At 43.3% G+C, this 23,017-nt stretch overlaps 1 protein-coding gene across 19 annotated transcripts in view; it reads left to right on the top strand.

Annotated features, from left to right (window-relative positions):
• scrib (scribble planar cell polarity protein) overlaps positions 1-23,017 on the top strand; it is a 68,957-nt gene that overhangs the window by 11,029 nt on the left and 34,911 nt on the right. For all 19 annotated transcript variants that reach the window (XM_075451954.1, XM_075451969.1, XM_075451953.1 and 16 more), the window contains exons 2-6: positions 18,931-19,048; positions 20,352-20,430; positions 20,765-20,854; positions 21,309-21,365; positions 21,575-21,638. In XM_075451954.1, coding sequence (XP_075308069.1) covers positions 18,931-19,048; positions 20,352-20,430; positions 20,765-20,854; positions 21,309-21,365; positions 21,575-21,638 — 408 coding nt within the window. The remainder of the gene's footprint in view (positions 1-18,930; positions 19,049-20,351; positions 20,431-20,764; positions 20,855-21,308; positions 21,366-21,574; positions 21,639-23,017) is intronic.

Here is a 23,017-nt window from a genome sequence, read left to right as displayed (position 1 = left end):
CTAAGCGCAGGTCAGTTTGATTTGTTTTGTTTTTCTTGTTGATTACTTTCTGTTGGGAGTGTCTATGAGAGCAGGAAGTCTGAATAATCACGTGAGGCAAGGAATGCCCTGTTTTTGTGAGGCCATCTCCATTCTGGACCTTTAAGTCTGAGCTTCATAACGGGACATTCGAGGAAAAATCTGCCATGTTTTATTGTTAGCTCTGGAGCTCCTCCCTGCACAGCAATGTTTTTGTTTTGGGCTTTGCTCCTCCCTCCCTCGCATAAATGCTCGGATGTTCACGCTGTCAAACTGATGGTTTCTGATAAGTGACGTACAGCAACATGTTTGCTTGTAATCCTACAAGATGTGGCACAGACCATGCAGGAATGTTAAGTTGAAGATCTTAAGAGCCCTGATAAAGGAGCTCTGCAGCGCACTGGTGACTACAGCAGTGTCTCCAACACTTCACATATGAGACTCATTTGGCTCCATTCTGGGGAATAACCCAGATTGTGATTCATGCAGGTTTCTAAACTACCACGCGACATCTTTCTGAACTGCAGGAATGCTTGTCTCCTATTTAAAAAAAAACGCTGCTAAAGTCACGGCAATGTGTGCGGTCTGAACAAAAAGATACGCCTCAGGCTAATTTATGCTTGTGGTTGTGTCGATGCTGACATTCTTTGTGCTCTTCACACTTTTTCTGCATGTGCACGTAGTTCCAGACCAAATATGTGGTTCACTGCGTGCATTAAACCGCTTATTAATAAAATACAACTCATTTGTGGAGCCCAGTGTTTAGCAACTATGTGGATATGTGTTAATGTCATGGCGTAAAGATCGTTATGCTGCGAACTACGGTCATGTGCGTCGTGCAGCGCGAAGTTATTAAAGTTATTAAGGTGAAGCCAAAGAAGTAGTTCCCAAAAAAGCAACTACGTCAGTGGTGTGGAATTATTAAGGATACAGAACAGACCACGATAATATGCAAGTAGTGCAAGAAGCCTGTAATCTTGAAAGGGGGGTGCCTCCAACTTGTTTCACCGTCTCAAGCATCAGCACCAGATTCTGTCCCAGGATTGTCTGAAAGCCCGGCAGCTAACGCTACGAAACCAAAACAAAGTAAGCTGGTTCGACATGGCATCGCAGAGTATCTCACCATCGTTTTAGAAGATATTACCCAAGCTGTCGCCATTTGTTTGGCGAACGATGTGACGCCAAACCAAACGGTGGAGAAGGAAGGCTACGTGCAGCCTGTTAAGAAGCTAAACCCACGACTGAATACTTTAGTAATTAAAGTTATTGCATTAAAACTTACCTGTTCTATCTGTTTTTTTTTTTTTTTTTTAACTTTTTACAGGATATTAAAAAGGAAACCTGTTATGTTTATTCCGTCAAATGAATAACAACCGATTTTTCTGTATTTAGTCATATCGTTATCGTCAGAATACTCTGAAATATCGTGATATTATGTTTGGGCCATGTCGCCCATGCCTAGTTGAACTACTTTTCTTCCTTATTGATCACACTATAGATTTGGTCTGCCACCATCTCCCTGATTAGTGTCACTGCTGACTACTGAAGCATGTTTCTCTGTATTCGTAAGGAAACACCCATGTTTTTACTGTTAACGTGTGTTTAGCTGCAGTGCCAGGCGCTCAGCTCTTACACATGCCTTAAAACATTGTTCTTCTTCTTTACTTCTGCCTTTTTGGTTTGAGGTCTTTAGAGTTTAGTTTAGTCTCTCTTATGCTTCTGTTTTGTTTTAGTTTTCATGTTTATCTGTGCTGTAACACAATGATTTGATGTGAATATCAATGTGTCCTCATGATTTATGCTTTTAGATTGAATGAATTAAATACATCCAGCTTTCTGTGGACTAGCTGAGATGAAACTATCCATTAAGATTAAAAAGGTTCTCTATTGAAACCTGCTGATAAATGCATCTTTGCTACTTTTTATTCATAGTAGTTGTTGAAGGCCACCTGCATGGAGGTTTGTCCTGGTGGGGGGGGGCATCTTTTTCACGGTCATTAATTAGTTTTTGAACAAACACAATAAGACACAAGCTGGATGTGTGGGTTTTGCCACATGACCAGTTTCAGGCGTCTAATGGAGAGGTGCTGATGGGTGACGAGGAGGTCCATGGAAAGCACAGCGGGACTCGTATGAGACAACAAAGGAGTATGCATGCATGCATGTCTCATGGTCATGTCTGCTATGAATAACAAACAAAGAAGCAACAGGTCTGTGGAAAAGAAGACTGCCCCCCCCGAGGTCACATCTCTTCTTCTCTGGTGGAACGCCCTGGTCTTATGCTCGCCGTTAGTTTTCTTTTATAAGTTTTAGCCTCAGCACTTAACCCTTTCCACCTTGCGTTGACGTTAATTGGCGGCTCGCACTCGCATAGTAGCTTATAACAATATGGTAACAATAACAACACATCTTTTCAAATAACACACAGCGAATACTGCACAGTATTAAGTATTTCTATTAAGGTTGCGTTTTTGTAGTATTAAGTATTTTTATTAAGTATTAATTAAGGCTTAATGGTGTTTCCTAAAGGGGGCAATGTTAAACCTTGCAACGCAGGCCGCTTAAACCACCGTCACACTTGACCGCAGAGCACGCTAGCTCCTTTAGCCAGCGCAAGATTCAGGCACAATGGATCGGTTTTTAATTAAAAAAGGGCAAAAACCAGCACAAAAACCATGCTGATCTTGAATGTCTCACTATGATTACAACAACAAACTACAAATACAACATGAAGAAAGTCAAGGACATGCACGCCAGCTTCCGCTCATCCCATTATTAAGGTAAATGTGGTTTTAATTGAAAATGTATTGGCTGTGTTGTTTCTTTTTTTGTGGGATGTTTATATGTAGAAATGCATATTTGCAAAAGGGGACTTTAGTATGTTGTCGTAAAAGTGGCTCTTCCCTTGATTTTGCTCTGCCAATGTGGCTCTTGTGAAAAAAATAGTGAGTATCACTGCAGTAGATGGTCAGTTGGTTGTTTTTAATTTTCCCCACTTTTTTCCCGCGATCTCATTCCTGTTTCTGTATCCTCGGTTTAATAAGTTTTGAAACTTTTGGTGAAGACAGAGCGGCTCAGTGTGTAATGAGCTCAGCGCAGCAGTGTTTGCACTGCAGCACGTGACATCCAAGGAAATGCAGGCATGTCTGGAATCCCCAGGAGTTTGTCCTGCCCTCTGGAAGCTGAATCCACTCCTCTCGCTCACACGCTTGAACTTACTTCGACATTCTTGTTGGAAAAGCCCACACATAGGCGCTCTGAAGCCTGTCCGATACGCACAGCTTGCCTCAGCTGAATTCTCCTGTTAATCAAGCTCGATTTTTAGTCTCCTCTGGTTCACTTCGAGGCTGTTCTCGCTGTAGTATAGTTTTAATTAAGCTTGCCCGTGTTCTTCTGGGGCTTGAAACATAAATGGGAATAATGTGAAGCGACTCGGCAGAAAGAACGAGCTGAAAGTTTTAATTTCGGCTCGTTCTGCAGATGCAGGCAAGATCGTATTGATTTTAAGACAAAGACTGACTGTGTGCTTTTAGACTGGAGCCGGACCAGTAATTTGGCTCGGCTGATGTATGGCTCGGTATCGGCTTCGTGCACATACTTTCTATTGATTTACAGTATGTTTGTGTATGTTTGTTGGCAAGGCAACGGTGAGAAAGTGCTGCACAGAAATGCCAAAGTAATCTTTGAGGTGGCTGAGAAACTGTGCTGCACGAACCAAATGTATCCATAAATGTAAATATTTGTAGTTATGAGCTGAAGCCTCGTAAATCCAAGACCTCAAAGGTTTTATACCATACCTAACAATACTTAATCAAACCCCTCCTTAAAAAAACTACCCTGGACCGCCAGGACTTAGCAAACTACAGACCCATCTCCAACCTTCCCTTTCTCGCTAAGGTTCTGGAGAAATTAGTCTCAGTTTACATTCAAGAGCACCTCCATGACAATAGAATTCTGGACAAATTTCAATCTGGTTTCTGTGCTGCCCATAGTACTGAAACAGATGACTGCTGATCGTGGCTCTTCTTCACTTCTCATCCTTCTTGATTTGTCAGCAGCCTTTGACACTGTAGATCACCACATCCTTCCCCACCGCCTACAGCACCTTGCAGGACTCACTGGCACGGCCCTGGACTGGTTCCGATCATACCTGATGGACAGATCCGAATTTGTCTCCATTGGTCGTGCCAGATCACTGAGCCATCCTGTCTCCTGTGGTGTGCCCCAAGGATCAGTTCTTGGACCTCTTCTTTTTAAGCTGTATATGGTCCCACTTGGGTGCATTATCAGGTAGGAGATAAAGGCATGGATGCAGCAAAATTTACTCCATCTTAACAGTTCAAAAACTGAAATGATTAAAATTGGTACTTTACATCAAATTCAACAACAAAAAATTCTCAACATTACCTTCTCTGGCCAGAACATTTCTTTATTTTTGATCCACAGCTCACCTTTGAAAGCCATATTAAGCATATCTGCAAAATTTCATTCTTCCACCTCGTCCATGCCTTTGTCTCCTCCAGACTTGACTGTTGCAACGCACTTCTCGTTGGGATTCCTGGCAAGGACATACAGAGATTACAGTATGTTCAGAACTGTGCTACCAGGATCCTGATGAGAGTGCGTAAACATGAACATATCACCCCTGTTCTCCAATCTCTTCACTGGCTTCCCGTCTCTGCCCGGATCACTTACAAAATCTCTCTGCTCACCTTCCACTGCCTGCATGGTAATGCGCCATCTTACTTAAAAGACCTTCTCACCCTTCACTGTGCTTCACGCTCTCTCCGTTCCTCCAACCCCAACCTTCTTCACACTCCCAGAACTCGCTCCCGCACCATGGGAGACCGGGCTTTTTCCTGCGCTGCGCGGCTGTGGAACGCTCTGCCTCCACATCTGAGGACTCCACAGACTGTGAAACATTTTAAAACAGGCCTGAAAACCTTTCTTTTTACCCAATGTTTTTAATGATCTCCCTTTTTAAATGCTCTGTCCTGTTTTTATTTAGTTTTTGCATTTGAGATTTTGTTGAAAATTTATTATTATTATTATATTTTCAACTTATCATATGTGCTAATATCTACAAATGACAGCATATAAATGAACTTTATTCCCCTAACTGAAACACATTTGTTCAGATGTCCGTAGATGTTTGCGGGAGGAATGATGGGACCAGGTTCAGCCTCTTCTGTGTTATTTACTATGATGTAAAACCCTATGCTGTGGTGTTTTCCTACCGGATTAGCGTGCTGTAATGCAACATTAACAAATCTGACGCAGGCACCCTCTTGCAGATATTATCTCAAAATTGATTCCTCAAATTTCCTGCATAACTGCTTAATAATATTAGGACCTTTCATCTGTCCGCATGCTACAGAAATGTTCTGTTCTCTATGTTGAACAAAATACCGGCCTACTTGGCAACAATCGGCATCCAAGCGCCGACTCTTTAGGGGTTAAAACGGTCTCCTTGGAGTGTCATTAGATCACGGTCCCTCCGGTGAAAACGAAATTGGCGGAACTGATTTTTTTTTTTTCAAAGGTTTTTGTCCATGGGGAAAGTTTCTGCTGTGGCGATATGCCTTATTTACGCAGGGTAGTCAGGAAATGCTGATTGTGTGAGAGACGCTTACTGCGGGGCCTTCTGAGACATCATGTAGGGTCAAGTGCGAGGACATAGGCTGTGTTCAAAACCGCATACTTCTCCTACTACTCCCCCTACTCATACTAACTTTTTGAGTTAGTAAGCGAGTTTGAGTAAGCGAGAAGTTCCTGGATGCATACTAGATTCGCCGAAATGTTGAGTATGCATCATGAGGTTACTACTCATACTCAAACTAACCAAGATGCAACGTAACGTGACGTCGCCGATCGTCATTTCCTATCAAAACGGCAGTTTCAAGCTAGCTACAACGAGGGTAAGTTCACTTCCTGTTTTCAAAACAAAAGCACCAATTGTATCGTAATGGCTTTCCCTATGATAAAAGGCAACGGGTATTTTATTTTGTGAAAATAACCGGAAGTGCGTTGCTCACTGCGGCTAGCTTTAGTAGCGCCGAATTGGTCGGAACAAAATTGTAAATAGCTGGTATTTTGTCAGATTTTCAACACGTTGGGGATCTAAACGACTACTTTCTCGCCTGAAAATGTTTCAAATGTTGCTAAAGTTTACAGAGTTTAGAGCTTAAGCGAAATCAGGTACAGGCCGGTTGATTTTGGCTCGGGCAGGAGCGAAATGCATTGTGGGTAATGCCGTATGCAGTTTGTGGTTTCGAACACAGCCATACTCATGCATTTACCAGTTTGGTTATCACTTCATACTTTATTAGAACAGAGATGGCACACTGTCAAAGGTGTGACATGTGCTATCTGCATCATGAGGTTCCCATGTCGTGTATTTTTAGGTCTGCTATTGCGAACTAGGTTCCTGACGTGAGGTTTGTGGAGGCGTGTGTTTCAGGCAGCCACCGCGGATCAGCATGTACCCGCCCGTGTGCTCAGAGCTAGTGTTTTGGTCGATCCTGGAGTTGATCCTCCCTGGAGTCGTGAAGGAGGGAAGTGGAGGCAGCTCTGTAATTATACTGTCTGAGTGACATATGAATGAGGCTTTGCTTGTTATCCTTTGTAAGGACATCATTGTCTTTGGCTTGTATGGAAGATAAGCCGATGTGCTGAAATGTGCCTCTCAGACCTAAAGCTATGGTTAAAAGAAAATGAAGATATGAATCCAGAGGACATCACAGCAGTGGCGATGCGGTGCAGATGTTTACGTACTGTTTGATGTCTTTGGGCAGACGATGTGTCAGAATCCAGCCGGGTGTTGTTTTTATTTCAGCACCGGTCGAGCGTCACCAGGGAGGATTTGGCTTCCTTGTGCCCTTGGCTTCCTCACTGATCTAAGGCTGGTCTCCAAGGTGATGGATCTCCCAGGCCCGGTGCGTTTCCTGATGCGGTGGCCACGTTTCCCCGTGCTGAAACGGAGAGGCACCAGGTGGGCAGGGTTTTCCCTGTCGCTGTGGACCTTCTGCCAATCCGCAGCAGAGCAGCGTCGGCCCGAGCCTCAGCTGTCGGACAGAAGCGTGAAGAGAGAGTGCAGTTTATGTCAGAGCCACGCTTTGTCCTTGGGCTTTGAGAAAGCTGCAGCAGCTAGGCAGAGACTCTTTATAGCATAGAAAAGTGGAGCAGACGTTAACCCAGCAAACTGCTGCGAATGTTCATGCCTGAAATGATTAATGCACGGTGTTGTGGATAATGATTAAACAGTTTAACTGAATGCAGTCTCTTCTCATTTTGTTATGTTTAACTTGGACTCACAGCAGTCACTTTCACCTTGTGAGTAAATAAGCATTGAACAGCAGCTCGTTGTGAAACACATTTGTTGGATGCAGCTAAAACTCGCAGATGTTTTCCTGGTGCCAAATCCTCTATTTATGCCAATAAATGATTGAATTTGATCACTGGGTTTCCCCACAATTAGTCGGTTAACTTTTTTTAGGTGGTGTGACGCCTATATTTAGCTCAGACTTTAGTTTTAGGTAAGCAGTATGTTGCTTATTACACTCACTGCTGTAATTATTAAGACATGGATGCACTACCTGTCTTAAAAAAAGGTTAAATGATTTAACATTTCTAACTTATTTTACTCGGTAATGTGCTTTTAAATGCTCAACATTTTCATGGCACAGATGGTGACAATTAAGGCCAATTAATTTTTCTTTATCTTCTTAACTCCGTCATTAAATCACACTTGTTTGACCTAAAATTTTAGGTTAAGGCTCGGTGTCCTGGCACATAAACCTGCATGTCTGCATGTCCAGGACACTTTGTGAAGTACCTCACTTGGTCTGTTGGCTTAACACATCTGGGCTCAGTTTTGTTTGTAGGCCTGCCATAACTGTTGGCTATATAAGGCATATTACGCTCTATTTTCATGCCGTTAGTGCGTTGACGAGCTTTGGAGCGTCGGCCAGATAACAGGAATTTACCACGAAGAGCTGCGTGTGTTTCCCTGCAGTTGCACAAGGAAACAAATCGGGATACCCACCTATTGTTGTACTAATTATATTTATTGATCCTGTTGTATTTGTACTATCAGTTGTTGAAATAACTGAGTTTACGTGTGATGGTAACCTGAGTATTAATGATGTATAGGCTAGGAGTCATGAGGGAAGCTGTCAGTTTCAGATAGTCCAGGAACATTACAAAATTCTGGAACATTCTGAACATTCTGGAAAACATTCTTACTCTTACTGTTCTGCATTTCTAATTTTTATTCTTTAATGTTATTGTTGAGTGTTGTACTTTGTGAGTGAAGTTGTACCGGAGTCAAATTCCTTGTTTGTTTAGTCAAACCTGGCCAATAAAGCGGATTCTGATTCTGAAAGATAAATTTCATGCGTGAGGGCCACTGCGAGATGGAGAATAGCCAGACAGTTACTGGGAAAACGATAGACGCTGAGCCACATGATACTGTGTGGGGGGGGCTACAACCTGGGCACATACAATGAGGCAATTGTACTGAAGCTGTTGTTGCACTCGCAGCACTCGTATCCGTTTTTAATAGTGCGATACTCCAAATTGAGCCCATAGTAAATGATGCATCTGTTAAAAGGTTTTGGTACAATTAGCAGCAGTTTGTGAAATGGCATTAAAGTGGTGATAATTGATGTCCAAGAGTCTTAACCACCTCTTATTTCTGAAGTGGATTTGTGTATTTATGCATCCACTGAGTCGGTTCCAGCGCCTGTCTCTGTTTATCCTGAATCAAGCAGAGCAGATGGGTTTCTCATGCTGTTTTCTTACAGTTTGGACTGTGTTGACAGTATACGAACGAGCCAACAAATGACTTGTATACATGTATGACGCCACTACCACGCAGGGCCTCCACCATGAGACGGACTCGGAGCTGGCAGGCAGCACATACCGGATCCAGCCCATCCAGGAAAGAGCTCCGTGGACTGTAAACAATGGGGCTTCTGGTTTTGTGTCATGTTTGTGGGAACACAGAAAGAGAGTGGAGGCATGTGATGAAGTCAGGAACAGGGGTGGAGGTGAGGAGTTTCTTATCTCCCTGTGTGTTCGTCCATTCCTGCTGTGTGACAGCATAGCTGGAGAATCTCAGACCATTACCTCAGCTGAGCACCACAGGCCTTTAATAAGTCCGTAAACGATTGTTTTTAACACAGGCGAGGCCGTCCCTTTTAGGTTCACTCTGTGGTTGTGACTGCTCACTGATGCAGATGTAATTTACATGTGGAGGCTGTGCCTCACCCTCTTAGGTTCATCAGTTTACCTGTTTCCTCCACTCAGATACTCATATATCGCTTTAAGCTGCTGAATTGTTTCCGGCTTTCACTGATGTATAAGTGGGGCGCGGTCAGAAAGGTTATTGGTCACGTTGCATTAATTGAAATGGAACTTTTTATTTTTTTATTAATTAGTCATTTATTATTATTATTATTATTATTAGTTAGTAGAAGTATTTTTATTATAATTGGTATTATTATTGTTTTTGTTAATATACAATCATTGTAAATTTTAATAATTTTTTTTGAGCTACTTGACTAATTTGAATTTCCCCCATTGTGGGATGAATGAAGTATTTTTCTATTCTATTAATGCTGTTGGAAGACGAACTGGAGGCAGGTGGAGGTGCTCTGAAAAGTTCACGGCTTTCAGGCAGGCTGCTGCTGCTTTGAATTTGGTTTGGATTGCAAATCTGCTCCACGACTCTGTTCTAATTCTTTTTCGTTTGCATCTATTAATCTAGATGTGGTCGTTGTGTCCCAGAGCTGGAGGTGCAATCTTTTCTATCACTGTGACATTTTTAGTAACCAAAGCATAGATTAGCCCACCATTATGGTAGGGCTGGGCGATTTTGCCTAAAATTAAAATCTCGATTTATTTATTTTTTTCTAACTAATGGACGATTTTCGATTTAAACCTGGATTTTTTTTTTCTGTTTTTCTCTAAATAAACCAGACCAAGGCAAAATTTAAATACATATTTTCTTTATTGACACAATTGAGAATTACCAAATGACAAATGAGATTACCAAGTAATCTAGGCCTATGTGAACAAATCAGTTCAAGAATAAAAAAACAAAAAAATGAAATAAAAACAGCACCACTTAGCTGTCATTAATGTGCAAAAATTTCAAACTGAAAAAAATCTCTTGTAGGCTATCCCTGAAAAAACTTGTCAAATGAAATACAATAAATAATAAAAGATAATAACTTTCTAGGAAGTCAATCAACTTCCTTTAATATTTAAACCGGAAAAATCGCCCAGCCCTACATTATGGTGACGTGTGAGGGATTACTCGCTTGGGTACAGAGAGCCAACTTGTTCCCGTCATTATACGAATAAGCATAGCTTTTTTTCTGTAGATAACACAGAAATATATAGAGGGAAAGCATGTGCTACAGGAACAGGTGGACGTGGCCATCTTGATATTTGCTTTCTATCTATTTTACAGTGTGAATTGAGAAGCAGAAACAGCTGTCCAGCAGGAATCTAAGAGAACATTCCTGGCTGCTTGAACGCACAACCACAGAAACATAATCGTCTCGTGTCAGCTGAGCTGAAGTCGACAGCGTTCCCAGGAGGCGGGAGGGGAAAAGCTCTGTTGTCTCTGATGCTGTTTATTAACCCTGTAGACTTTGGCCAAGCTTTTAGACTCGGAGAGGAATCTTTCCTTCCAGGCGTCCTCTGTTTATACTGAGCAGGATGCTGTGACTTAACAAGCATGGATGCGCACATTCACTCATAAACAACGTTCCTAAACTGTGTACATGCACAACTCTGACCTTCATCCCCACCAAAGAAAACAATTCTTGGTGTGGTTCTACAGTAAAACTACTCTAAACATCTCTGACTTCTGTCTGTCAGCCATTGAGCTGCTAAAACACTCGAATGACTGGTTTTGATGAGCGCTTTTGTTCGGGTCGAAATGTGAAGCATGCAGCTTTTTATTTAAGTTTTTGGTTTATATGAATGGAGAGCACCTGACCCTTGTCTTTAGGGTTGTGGATCGTTCCAGGCGCAGTACGTGTTCTTGTTGGTGGATCTTTCTTTCATAAGTGATCAGCAGTAAAATAATTGCCACGACTGTACGGCTCAGATGTGTCTTGGCCTGACTTTGGGCTCTGTTTGCGCTCCTCGCAGATCAAAGCCATCCGGGACAGGTGTAAGCGGGGAAGGTGGGAGTTGGCTGGGCTGTCAGTCACACCCTTCTCCCTGTGTGGCCTCTTCAGCCCCGGGGGACTGAAGGCGGATGACTGTAGTCACGGCTTAAAGGACGAACCCTGAAACATATTAAGAGTTGTGCAGCTGGGTAGAGTAGATGTGGTGCGTTAGTGCAGCGGTCCCCAACCCCCGGGCCGGGGCCGTTTGGTACCGGGCCGCACAGAAACAATAAATAACTTACATTATTTCCGTTTTATTTATCATCCGAGTCTGAACAATGTTTTATTTTGAAAAATGACCGAATTCTCTCCGTTACATTTGTCTATGACTCCCTCTTGACACGTGTTAAGATGCTCGTCTCAGTCATGTGATACATTAATGCTAATATTAAACCCACAAGCTAGCAAAATGAGTAACAGTCTTTGAAAAGTTTCTTTGCAAAGGGGAAAAGGCCCAGTGAGGAGACAGAAGAAGAGCCACTGACCACTAAGAAAAAGAAAGCTGCATTTAACGGACAATACCAGGAGACACACTTAAAATATGGATTTATGGTGACGGGTGATTCCCACGCACCGACCGGCTCTCCAATGAGGCAATGAAGCCTTCAAAACTAAAAGTTACAAAGAAGTACACAGTGGATTCACGTTTATTGTTATATTTACAAAATAGCACAGTTTTTGTGTTGGTCGTATCATTTTACTTTGTTGTATTTATTGGGCACACCTTAAAGGCCGGTCCGTGAACATATTGTCCGACATTAAATCGGTCCGTGGCGCAAAAACGGTTGGGGACCGCTGAGGTAGTGGATCTGGTTCAGCTACTTCTGCTACTTCCTGTTTTACTTGTTTCAACATAAAAGCACGTATTTCAAAAGAAATTTTAAAAAAACTCCTGCATTTACAGCCAAGTTGAATTGTCTTCTCAGCGTAGTAGTTCCAGTCTAAAATATCACTTAAATCAAAACACACAACTGATAGCAGCAAGTCTAAATTCAAGGAAACAGACAGTGGAGCGAGGCTTCTACATAAAAACTACAGAAAGATGCTGATGTTAAAAGTGTGTTTGCACAACAAATGTTATGGCACTTTCATTCATATGGCAGCACATTTAAAATAAAACTAAATGCTAAAAGCTATACACTACTTTTGGATTCATTTTTGGATTTTGCGTACAAATGCGATTAATCGTGATTAATCAGGGAAATCATGTGATGAATTAGATTAAACATTTTAATCGTTGCCCAGCCCTATAAATAAGGAAATGTTTGGTCAGTGGCTGGAGTTCCTGTCACTGGTGCGGTGTCCAGAGCTCGGTGGGAATCGACTCTTTACCCTCCAATCTTCATTAATAATCCACCGTCACTCCCTTTCTCTCGGCTCTCTCCTCTCCACTTCCAACACAATCATCCTTTTCTTCTCGGTGCTGTTCTCCCCACACGCCTCCTCTGCCCTTCTTAATCATTCCTGTCTTTTGTTATCCTTTTGCCACTTTCCTCTTTCAAATCTTCATCCTTCCATTTTGATCCCTCTGTCTCCTCTCTGCGGTGCCCTTTCGGACAAAAGAGGAATCCCCTGGCCGGACTGCGGGAAGAGGAGGGGGCAGCTGGGGCTGGACTGACAGCCCTGTGTGGGACTGGCTGCTTGGCCTTTTGTCCCTCTGCCAAGGAAAATGGAGGGAACTCAGAGAGGTGGAACAGTGGAAAGGAGGAGGGGAAGTTGGGTTTAATTCATGTGTAGAAGTTTGAGGAACTTTTGGCTTCGCTGCTCTGCAAGAGGAGTAACTTCAGCCAACACGTAGTCCTGTGGTTGTTTGTCCTGTTTCTGCACCGGAGCTACAAGGTTCAGTTAGAGAATGAATACTGATTCCTAATCCAAAACTACCAGTTTCTGCAGCAGTAATGGGTCTGTGGTCACTCAAGTAGTGCCTGAGTTTATACCGCCACAAAGACTCCATATCCATAGAAAAGGAGTCTGCAGTAATGAGCCTTTCTGAACGGCGAGCCAAGTTACTCAGTCGACCAAATCCTCCATTTTTATTATTTTTTTTATTTCCTGGGACACTGAAAGAGTCCCGGCCGACACAAAAGCATGTGCTCTGCCCTCCCCTCTCCTTTAGCCCCCACCCTGGTGGCGTGCACGCAGTCCGTGAGCATTGTGAGGGAATGGCCGTGTGGGGAGGGGAGGGGTTGGACTTAAAGATGAAGACGAAGGGGCAGATTGGGCACCAGATTAAGAGGCTCAGGAATGTGTGAATGGGAATTTAATTTGTGTATTAGAGTAAGGAATGAAATTTAATGACGGTGTGTAATTTCCTCTTTCTGGCATAGTTGAATTGATTAAAATCCCCAGCTGGCACGCTGAGACTTGATCTCGTTGGTTCGGGGCTTCCTCAGGGTTTCTTTTTACTCGATGCATCAGAAATGATACTGACGACTCCTGTTTTTTTTTTTTTTTTGCCACATTATTTTTATTTTCAGTTTTTACATTTGTATATCTTCATTCAACTTCCATACAAGAAGTCGCTGCATTTTGTTTAAAGACAAGTAAAAGTAAAACACTCAAAACAAGGATGCTCCTCCTGTTAACCAAGGTGATAATCTATATACAAACAAGTATTATTAATAAATGCAAAATAAGACACAGATATAGAGAAAACATACAAATCTTACAAGGTCAGGATCTGCATTGCCCACAAAGATTAGTCATCCACTTCTATTAAATCCAAGTCCTTAATGTAGTTGATGAAAGGGCTCCACATGTCTTCAAATAATTGCCGTTTAGCCTTTAATATGCAAGTTATTCTCTCTAATGGAAGGCTTGCTAACATCTGTCTTATCCATTGAGTAGTACTCGGTCTACAGATCTTTTTCCACAATAATGCAACACATTTCTTGGCATAAAGCAAGCTGAGGTCTATAAATGGCCGCTCATTCCTACTATAGTTATGTTTCTCTGGGTATATGCTCAACAAAAAATGTTTAGGGTCCAGTACGATTTGTTTTGAAATAATCTTCTCGACAATACACCGATGACTCTTTTGGAATATAATTAAACGCACAAGTTGAAGACGAGTACCTGCCCAAGTTTCTCCATCATCACGTGCACTCTAAATGCACGGTGTTGAAAGCAGGAAGGCATGTGTTGTTGTGGGAGAAGCCTGCTGTCTGTCGGCGTGATTGGAGGGAAATTAAAAGCTAAATGGAATCACTTGACTGGAACACTGCAGCCTCTGTGAATCTCCGGCCTCGTCTCAGTGCATCTGCAGCGTTTGTTCACATGTGTCACTAACGTGCACGGTTTGCCTCTTGGATACATGCAGTTTCCATTTTTAATTGGCTTTGCTGGAGCAATGTGAGGTCCACCAACTTAAACATTCCACCTGTTTATAGACTCTTCCAGCTCACATAAACGCACTCGTAAACACTCTCTTACACAAATACCAACTGTGGACAGCAACGCACAAGTATGCACGTTAACATTTATTTATTATACACATGCTGAGTCCTACTACCGGCAGCTTTAACCAAAGTAGAACCACAAGTCTGTAAACGGCAGCAGGATCACCTCTGCTGTGACTAAAAGATGGCCGCTGTGTCCAAGCATGCATGCACGCACATAACAAATCAAATCGAATCAAATTTATTTATGTAGCACATTTCACGTACAGAACAAGTCAAAGTGCTTTACATAAAATAAAAGCATTGCAGCAGGGAGTGTAAGAAGCATTAAAAATACATAAAAGAATATAAAGAGAAACAAATAAAATAATTTAAATGAATTTAAAAACAAGCAACAGTCCAGATAAGTTCAAAGATACCGTGCAGATTTCATGCATAGACACATGAGAAAAGAAATGTTTTTAACCTGGATTTAAAAATGTCTCCATTTGGTGAAAGTTTAATCTCCACTGGCAGTTTGTTCCACTTGTTAGCAGCATAACAGCTAAATGCTGCTTCTCCATGTTTAGTCTGGACTCTGGACTGGACCAGCTGACCTGAGTCCTTGGATCTAAGAGCTCTGCTGGCTTTATATTCTCTGAACACATCACTGATGTATCTTTGGGCCTAAACCGTTCTGGGATTTGTAAACTAACATAACAACATAACACATCTACACCCTCAGTTTGAGTGGAATGTAAGCTAAGCAGCTGTAGATAAGACAAAGCATCTAAGTGCTGTCTCTCTGTCACAGATTGCTCATGGGTAACTAGACTTCATTCACTAAACAATAATGAGGGACTTTTCAGTCCAACATAATGTGCAGCTGTCTCTTTAGCTCCTTTAATGTAATTTACCTTAAAGTTATTTTAAAAATGGAACAGTACGCAGGCCAACGCGGCTCTTTCTTGAGTCAGTCGCATACATTTTGATGTTTTGTCCTCTCGGTCCCATTCTGTCCATTGATAAGCAAACACTGCTCCAACTAGAAAACCCTGTTTCGATCGGCAGGTCCTCAAACAGTAAAATTACCACTTTGCCCCTTTTTTATTACATGCAAAACTAGTGGGTAGTGTTCTTTAGGTGGCCACCAGCTCTGGTGTGTTACTCAACGTGCACGGAGACCCCACACTGCCCTCTGCTGACCCACCTGCCCTCCCGACCGAGCAAACGGCTCATAAATACAGCAAAGCAAGGGTGGCGGTACACCAAATCCCACTGCTCCCGCTTGTTATTCCAGTTGACCCGCTGACCCGTGCGCTGCTGCTGGTTCTCCTTTGTTTGATTTAAAAATACAACAGTCGATGAGAAACAGCAGGGACGTTTTTCTCAGAAATGGGTTTTAACCGAAAATCTCGCTGTTCTTTGCTGGAGGAAAACTGGCCTTCCAGCTGTTTTCTGCTCTGTTTTCTGCTCTGTTTTCTGCTCTGTTTTCTGCTCACTCTTGCATCCGCCATGAATGAGCATCTTTGTGAGCTGATAATTACTTGTTCTCGGGCGTGATTGCATTACCGTCTAGTTTTCCTGACGACATCAAGAGTGGAGAGGAATGCGCTGAAGCTTTGGTTGGCAGGACCGCTGACGGTCCAGAAACTGAAGGCTCAGTTAGGACACGGAGATATTTTTAAGTTGTTGCACCTCTGCCAGGAGTGTTCGGGTGTGGTTATTCTAAACGCCCTTCATCTAAAGAGGTTTTTGTGTCACCTGCTCTGCCTGCACGGTCGCCTCTCCTCTCGTGGGCTCGGCCTTAGTCACATGGTCGGCTCCCCTTCCTGTCCTCGCCATCTGATTCCTCTCACCTGCTTTTCCTGCTCTGCGTCCCCTCCTTCTCTGTATTTCTGTCCCTCCCCCTCCATCAGGTGGCGGGATGCAGTAAAATGTAAAAGTACTGACTGCCAGTGAAACTGAACCTATTCTTCGAACAGTTAAATGTAAATGTACTTTATTTCTACAGCCCTTTACAGACAATCCTTACGGTGTACCAAAGTGCTTTACAGCAGCAGGTAATAAATAAAGAGAAGAATAAGTAAAAACAATAAAAGAACAGTGAAAGCAATAAAATACAACAAAATCAAATAAGATAAAAGTGTCATCATACTACCGGGTATTAAAAGCAATCCTAAATAAGTAGGTTTTTAGCCTAGATTTGAAGAGGCCCAGGTCAGAAATAAGACGCAGCTGGACGGGGAGCTTATTCCAGAGCCTGGGGGCAGCAACAGAAAAGGCTCGGTCACCCCAGGGTTTGTATTCTGACCTGGGCACTTCCAGCAGAAACTGATCTGTTGACCTCGGAGCTCTACCAGGATTGCGGACTGTTAAAAGCTCAGATAATTACGATGGGGCTAGGCCGTTAAGAGCTTTAAAAACAAACATTAAAAGTTTTAAATCAGTTCTATAAAAGGACAGGAAGCCAATGGAGGGAGTTAAGAACAGGAGTGATGTGCACACGTCTGTTGGTGTTGGTTAAAAGACGTTCAGAGCAGGAAACGCCTGTCATCGAGGAACAGGGTGGAGCTGATCTGCCGTATTCTTCTCTTTGGCACGCTGTCTCCCAGCATGTCCCAGTGTGTTTTTAATGCTTTTGTCTGACAGAACCCCAACAAACGCACATCAGAGAAGTTTGTGCAACAGTTTGGCTACAGGACGGTAACAGGTTTCTGCTTTTAAACCTCATCCCGGTGGAGGAGGGAGAGCTTCAGCCCGCTGAATTAATTTCTGTTAACTGACACACAAGGGTCCGTTTTCAGCTCAATATTTCACTGATGGCCTGAGGTTTTAATTTGATTTAAGGTTTAGGCTCCAGGCTCGCTGACAGAAATCGTCCCTGAGTAACGGTTTTGTTCAGATTTCCTCCCTCCCAGCGTGTGAGATGTCTGGCTGTCCTTCGGGCACACAGTGAACCCTCTGTGGTCTGCCTGAGGGGTTAATAACTGCATAGTTTTACTCCTGCTGGCCCTCGCCGGCCCGTCTCTTCTGTCCATCTGAGCAGCGCACACACACAGTGCGGTCGGCGGAGGAATGCTGCTGAACGCCGTCCTGTTCAACAACCGTGCTCTTGTGAAAGCACTTGGCAGCACCACAGCCGCTGCGCTCTCCTAACGAATGCCACTTTGTTTGGTTGGGGTTGCCATGGTGAGCAGGAATTGTTTTTCTTGGGAATATGAGGATGAAACGATCTCAAAACCATCTCTGTGGGATAAACACTTACACTAATCACTTCACCAGAGAGGAATGATGCACTTTGGTGACTGTACAGTCTAAATAATACGTTTATTAGTGGATGTATCACTGGAATAAATTGTTTTATGCCACCGTAAGCGCTTCACTTTTGGACTCCTCATCACACAAATCAAAACATAATCTTGGATTCTGGGAACTTTTGGCTGTGTCTTCTATTTTTTTTTGATAATGTAAATATAAACTGATCTTTAGACGCCTAAAGATCAGTTTCACACCGTTATGTTCTGGCCTAAAATGTCTCTTTGATCAATCTGAAACAATTTGTCAATCAGCTGGTCAATCGGCCCGATTACCTTTTACTTTCCCTGGTCAACAGAATATATATGATTCTTATAAAGGACCGGGACTTTTAAAAGTGTATTCTGTTCATTTCTTTGTGGCGAATCGATACACTTCTCCACAGTGATACAGATTCTGACACTTTTGGCAGCAGCGATAGCCTCAAGTCGGCCTGGAAACGATCCCAGAGGCTTTGAAGTTTCTCCCCTTCTTCATGGCAGCCTGTTCCAGCCGGGCTGAACCAGGTTGAATGGGAAGCATCAGTGTTCAGTGGGTGTTTGCTTCTCAGTCATTGTTTTACCGAAATGTTGAAAGTTTGCCCCAGATTCAAATTCGTAGCATTCATTCACAGTTTCACTATTCGGGTGGTTTAAACGTCACAATGCTTTGTTTCTTTGAGACACACTTTTGGGAATTATGGCGAAAGAGTTCCATCTTTGTTTGCTCAGTGCAGAGGATTTTGCTTCTCACGGTATGAAAGTTATTTGTGGTTTTTTTGGGCAAACTCCCAGCAGGCTGTCATGTGAGCATTGGTGAGAAACGGCTTCTGTTCCACCGCTTTACCAGAAGAGTAAAGTACAGTTTGTGGGTCATGAAGAAGATGGATGGGAAGAGGTTGTTGTAAGAGGTTAAGTTAGCTGTTTGTTTTCTGTTGTCTCCCCACATCCACCCAGAAACTCCCTGCAGAACGAGAGTGAGACATCCGGGACCGTCTGGAGGTAAAACATGAGTCATTTTTCCATTGACCGAGGTATCTCGTATCTCCACAGCCTTTCTTCAGACTACTGAATCTACGGAAGCTCGGCCTGAGTGACAATGAGATCCAGAGGCTCCCCCCCGAGGTGGCCAACTTCATGCAGCTGGTGGAAGTGGACATCTCCAGAAACGGTACACGTGATGATTGTCAAAGCATTCCCACAGTTACTTAGATTAGATTAGATTGTACTTTATTCATCCCACAACGGGGAAATTCACTTGTCGCAGCAGCAACAACAGACAAGAACAAGAAATTTAAAAAAGAGAAAAAGCAAAGTACTAAAAAGTAAAGTGACCTAGTATAAATAATATTGCACATTGTGAAGTTGAAATGAATAAAATATAAAGAAAGAAAGAAAAATCTCTATATGAGTGGTGGGTTATCATGTAAAGGCAACAACATGATCAGTGGGTGCATGTGTTGAAACACTGACAGCTGCCGGGATGAAAGACTTGATGCGTTTATAGATGTTCACCCACTCCACCAAGCCAGTTTTGTATGTAAAAAAAAAACAAAACAAATTAGTAGAATTAAAATAAGCTGTTGGGTAAATATTAGCTGTCCCTGTTTCACAGATCCAACAGATACTAATCTACAGATGCAGATCTAAGCGTTAAAGGAAAAATGGAGGTTGAGCTCCTCGTTTACCCTGATTCTGCCCTCAGTTATATATGCTGCAGAGATGTCCTACAAAACTGCACGACACGCACAAACCCCGCTCCCTCTGTGTGTTTGCATGCATGCTGCACACAGAGATAGAGATTGGTTGGGAGGTTCTGCATGGCAGATATGAGACATCTGCTCTGCCACACACTGCATGGAGTGCAGTGGGAGCAGTGTGCAGTGGCCTGTAAGAGCCTCTCCCATCTGCCCGCCTGTATGCTTCCCTGCTCCTGCTGCAGTGCAACTCTGAGCCGGATCAGTGCGACGGGCTGCTTTACTCTGTAGGGATTTCTTAACATGCACCTGCAACATCCTGTGCTGAAACTTCTCCCCCTGGTCAGGCCAGCGGGTCACATTTCTTTCTGGCACTCTCCCCCCCCCCCATGTTCATTTTTACAGCACACCAAGCTGGCAAATGTTTCAGTGATTGTGAAGCTTTTTATTTACATTTTTTCACCTCATTTCTGCTCGACAATGAGGATCTAATCCTAATGTTCCCCCATGAAGTCAGGTTGGAATGCTTTTAGATACAGAGGCATGGATCAAGTGGGCTCACCTTTGTCTAAGATGGAAAAATTAAGATGTAATGCTCTGCTCTGACCCTCCCTCTGCAGTGGAACTTCCTGTCAGTGTTTTGTCCACTTTTTCTTCCATTCCCAACCATCTGGTTGTGATTACCAGGGATGTAGAATGATAGAATACAACCTCTGCACACTCTATGGCTGACCCCCACTTAAACCCCCCCCCCCTTTTTTCTTCCTTTCTTTGCAGACATTCCTGAGATCCCAGAGAGCATCAAGTTCTGCCGGGCCTTAGAGATCGCAGACTTCAGCGGAAACCCCCTCTCCAGGTAAACGGCCTGAAGTCTGAAGACTGTGATGCCTGAGATCGTTTAAACTTCTCAGAGGAGATGATGCGCTGTAAAGAAAGAAAGCTCAGAGCAGATTAATAAACTCTTTTAAGAAACGGCTCAGTTTCTAACTGGATAACAGCTTAGAAACGGCTTAGAAACAGCTACATCACTGCCGGCATCTCATGAATAAATTTGGCAAAATGTTTAATGCTGAGTACTTGAGCAGATGGATAAAGGAAGGGATGTATACCGGGTGTGTGAATGAACTGATTCCAGGCATTGAACTGCAACCTAAGAGCCATTTTCCTCTTCTCTCGTTCCTCTGCTGCAGATTGCCGGATGGCTTCACTCAGCTCCGAGCGCTGGCTCACTTGGCGCTCAACGACGTGTCATTACAGGCGCTGCCCAGCGACATTGGAAAGTATGTCCACATTCACAGTGGCTCATAGTAGAAAATATGATTGGATAGAACTGGATTTACTCTCTATTCCACTTTTTTTTAATTAGAAATAGTCAAAAATACTCGAAATCTTCAGATTTCAGAGTGTGAACGATCTCCTTGCAGGCAGAACTAATCTTTGGATATTAAAGCGGTTAGTTTATGGGTGGGAAACCTAAATGAAGTGCTCTAAATGGAGCCGTCACACAGCACAGACTGAACACTGAGAGGCTGTGCTGGTTTTTAAGGAGTGTGATTGTGTTGCATCGTGGGCTCGGAGCCACCGGTGCGCTCAGACAGATGGAGGAGCCCCTCGCCATGCCAGGCAGCCCAGACGAACAGACCCTCCATCTGACTAACCAACCTGCCTCTTCTCTCCCTTCTCCCCCTGCCAACTCCTACTCCTGCTTGCTTTTCTCTGCCACTCCTTTTCTAGTCTTGCCAACCTGGTGACGTTGGAGCTCAGGGAGAACCTGTTGAAGTCTTTGCCCACGTAAGTGTCACAGTCAGTTATGATCTCTACGGCTCCTGAAGCTGCAGCTGAGATCTGCTTCGTTGTTCTTTTAGTTTCATTGTGAAATAATGTGCGTCGCCTTCAGCAGAATAGGTTGAAATGCATTATTTATATCTGTCGGCACATGTAAATGAGTGACATTCCTTCAGCTGCATATTTATGGGACGTAACCACTGTTTTCTGCACAGGTCACTTTCTTTCCTGGTGAAACTGGAACAGCTGGACCTCGGCAGCAATGAACTGGAAGTTTTGGTACGTCTGCTTCTCATCTTCTTTAATCGGGCAATAAGCCGTGTACAAGTAATTATGTCCCCGAGTTCCCAAACAACTCCCTCGCATTTCATATTGGAGCAGCCAGAGCTGCACTCAGTCAGAGTGACACGTATCACAAGCTCCTTCTCACATATCCACCACGGTAATTATGCTCCTCACCACATGTTTACCTCAGCAAACACCACAGAGGCCCCGCCTCCGACGCAGAGCTGCTGTCACCGTGGGAACGCCCACCTGTCTCAATAACACAGAGTAAACAATGCCTCGGGGCCTGATGAGGGCGTGCTCTGAGCAAACAGTGACATCACCATGTAACCTTGGTGACACGTCTGTCAAAAGCCAGCGATCCGCTTCTGCTCCCCTTCATTTCTTCAGCTGTAAGGCTTCTGAGGCCTGAGCTGAACACGTTTTTCATGTTTTTTCAAAGATCAAAAGAGATAAATGAGTTAAAACTGTCAAACATGGACTCAGTTACACCCCTGGCCTATAGATGTTGATGTGTTGTTAGGAATATATTCTCTGTTTTCTGGGGCCTCAGTCCCTCTGACATTTTCTATATTCCTCTAACTCAGTGATACTCACTATTTTTTTCACAAGAGCCACATTGGCAGAGCAAAATCAAGGGAAGAGCCACTTTTACGACAACATACTAAAGTCCCCTTTTGCAAATATGCATTTCTACATATAAAACATCCCACAAAAAAGAAACAACACTGCCAATTAGGGGTGGAACGGTACAAAAAACTCACGGTTCGGTACATTTTCGGTACAGTGCCGAAGGAGGCGTGTAGCGAGGTTCGAGCACATGTAATAGATATCTGAATCCTGCCTCTTCTTCTATAGCAGATGCGATGTAAATTCCAATTGCTTCGGTAATTTTTTTTGCTCTGCATGTATTCGTATCCAGGGGTTGTTGTAATACATTTGGGAGACGTAATTGGACACTTTTCTTCCGTCTCGTCCCGGTGATAGGGATTTCTGGGTGGTGTCGCTTGATATGTGTTAACATATTTGACGTGTTCCCACTCACGTAATGAACAGGTGTCGAACAACGACGACAGACCGTCTTTGTTTTGCCAACCACTCGCTCTCCATCGCTATTATAACTCACAGGGAACCCGAAGTTATCCCACACCACTGACTTAAATGATGATGGTGGGTCTTCTAATTCTTCGCCACTCGCCATTGTTAGCTCTCTCTCGCAACATCAACCCAACAGCGGTACCTTCCCACAGAGTACAGTTTGTATTTGAAGGTGGAGTTTGCTATCTAGACCAATCCAGGCATGCATATATATCTTTACGGACCAATCAGAGCTTGCATGTGGCAGTGTTTAAATGGGTCCTGAAGGAAACTCT

This window comes from Odontesthes bonariensis, chromosome 20 (genome assembly GCF_027942865.1).
Source record: "Odontesthes bonariensis isolate fOdoBon6 chromosome 20, fOdoBon6.hap1, whole genome shotgun sequence".
In the NCBI taxonomy this organism is placed as follows: domain Eukaryota; kingdom Metazoa; phylum Chordata; class Actinopteri; order Atheriniformes; family Atherinopsidae; genus Odontesthes; species Odontesthes bonariensis.
Note: the sequence above shows the minus strand (reverse complement) of the source record. Positions and strands in the feature narration are given on the sequence as shown.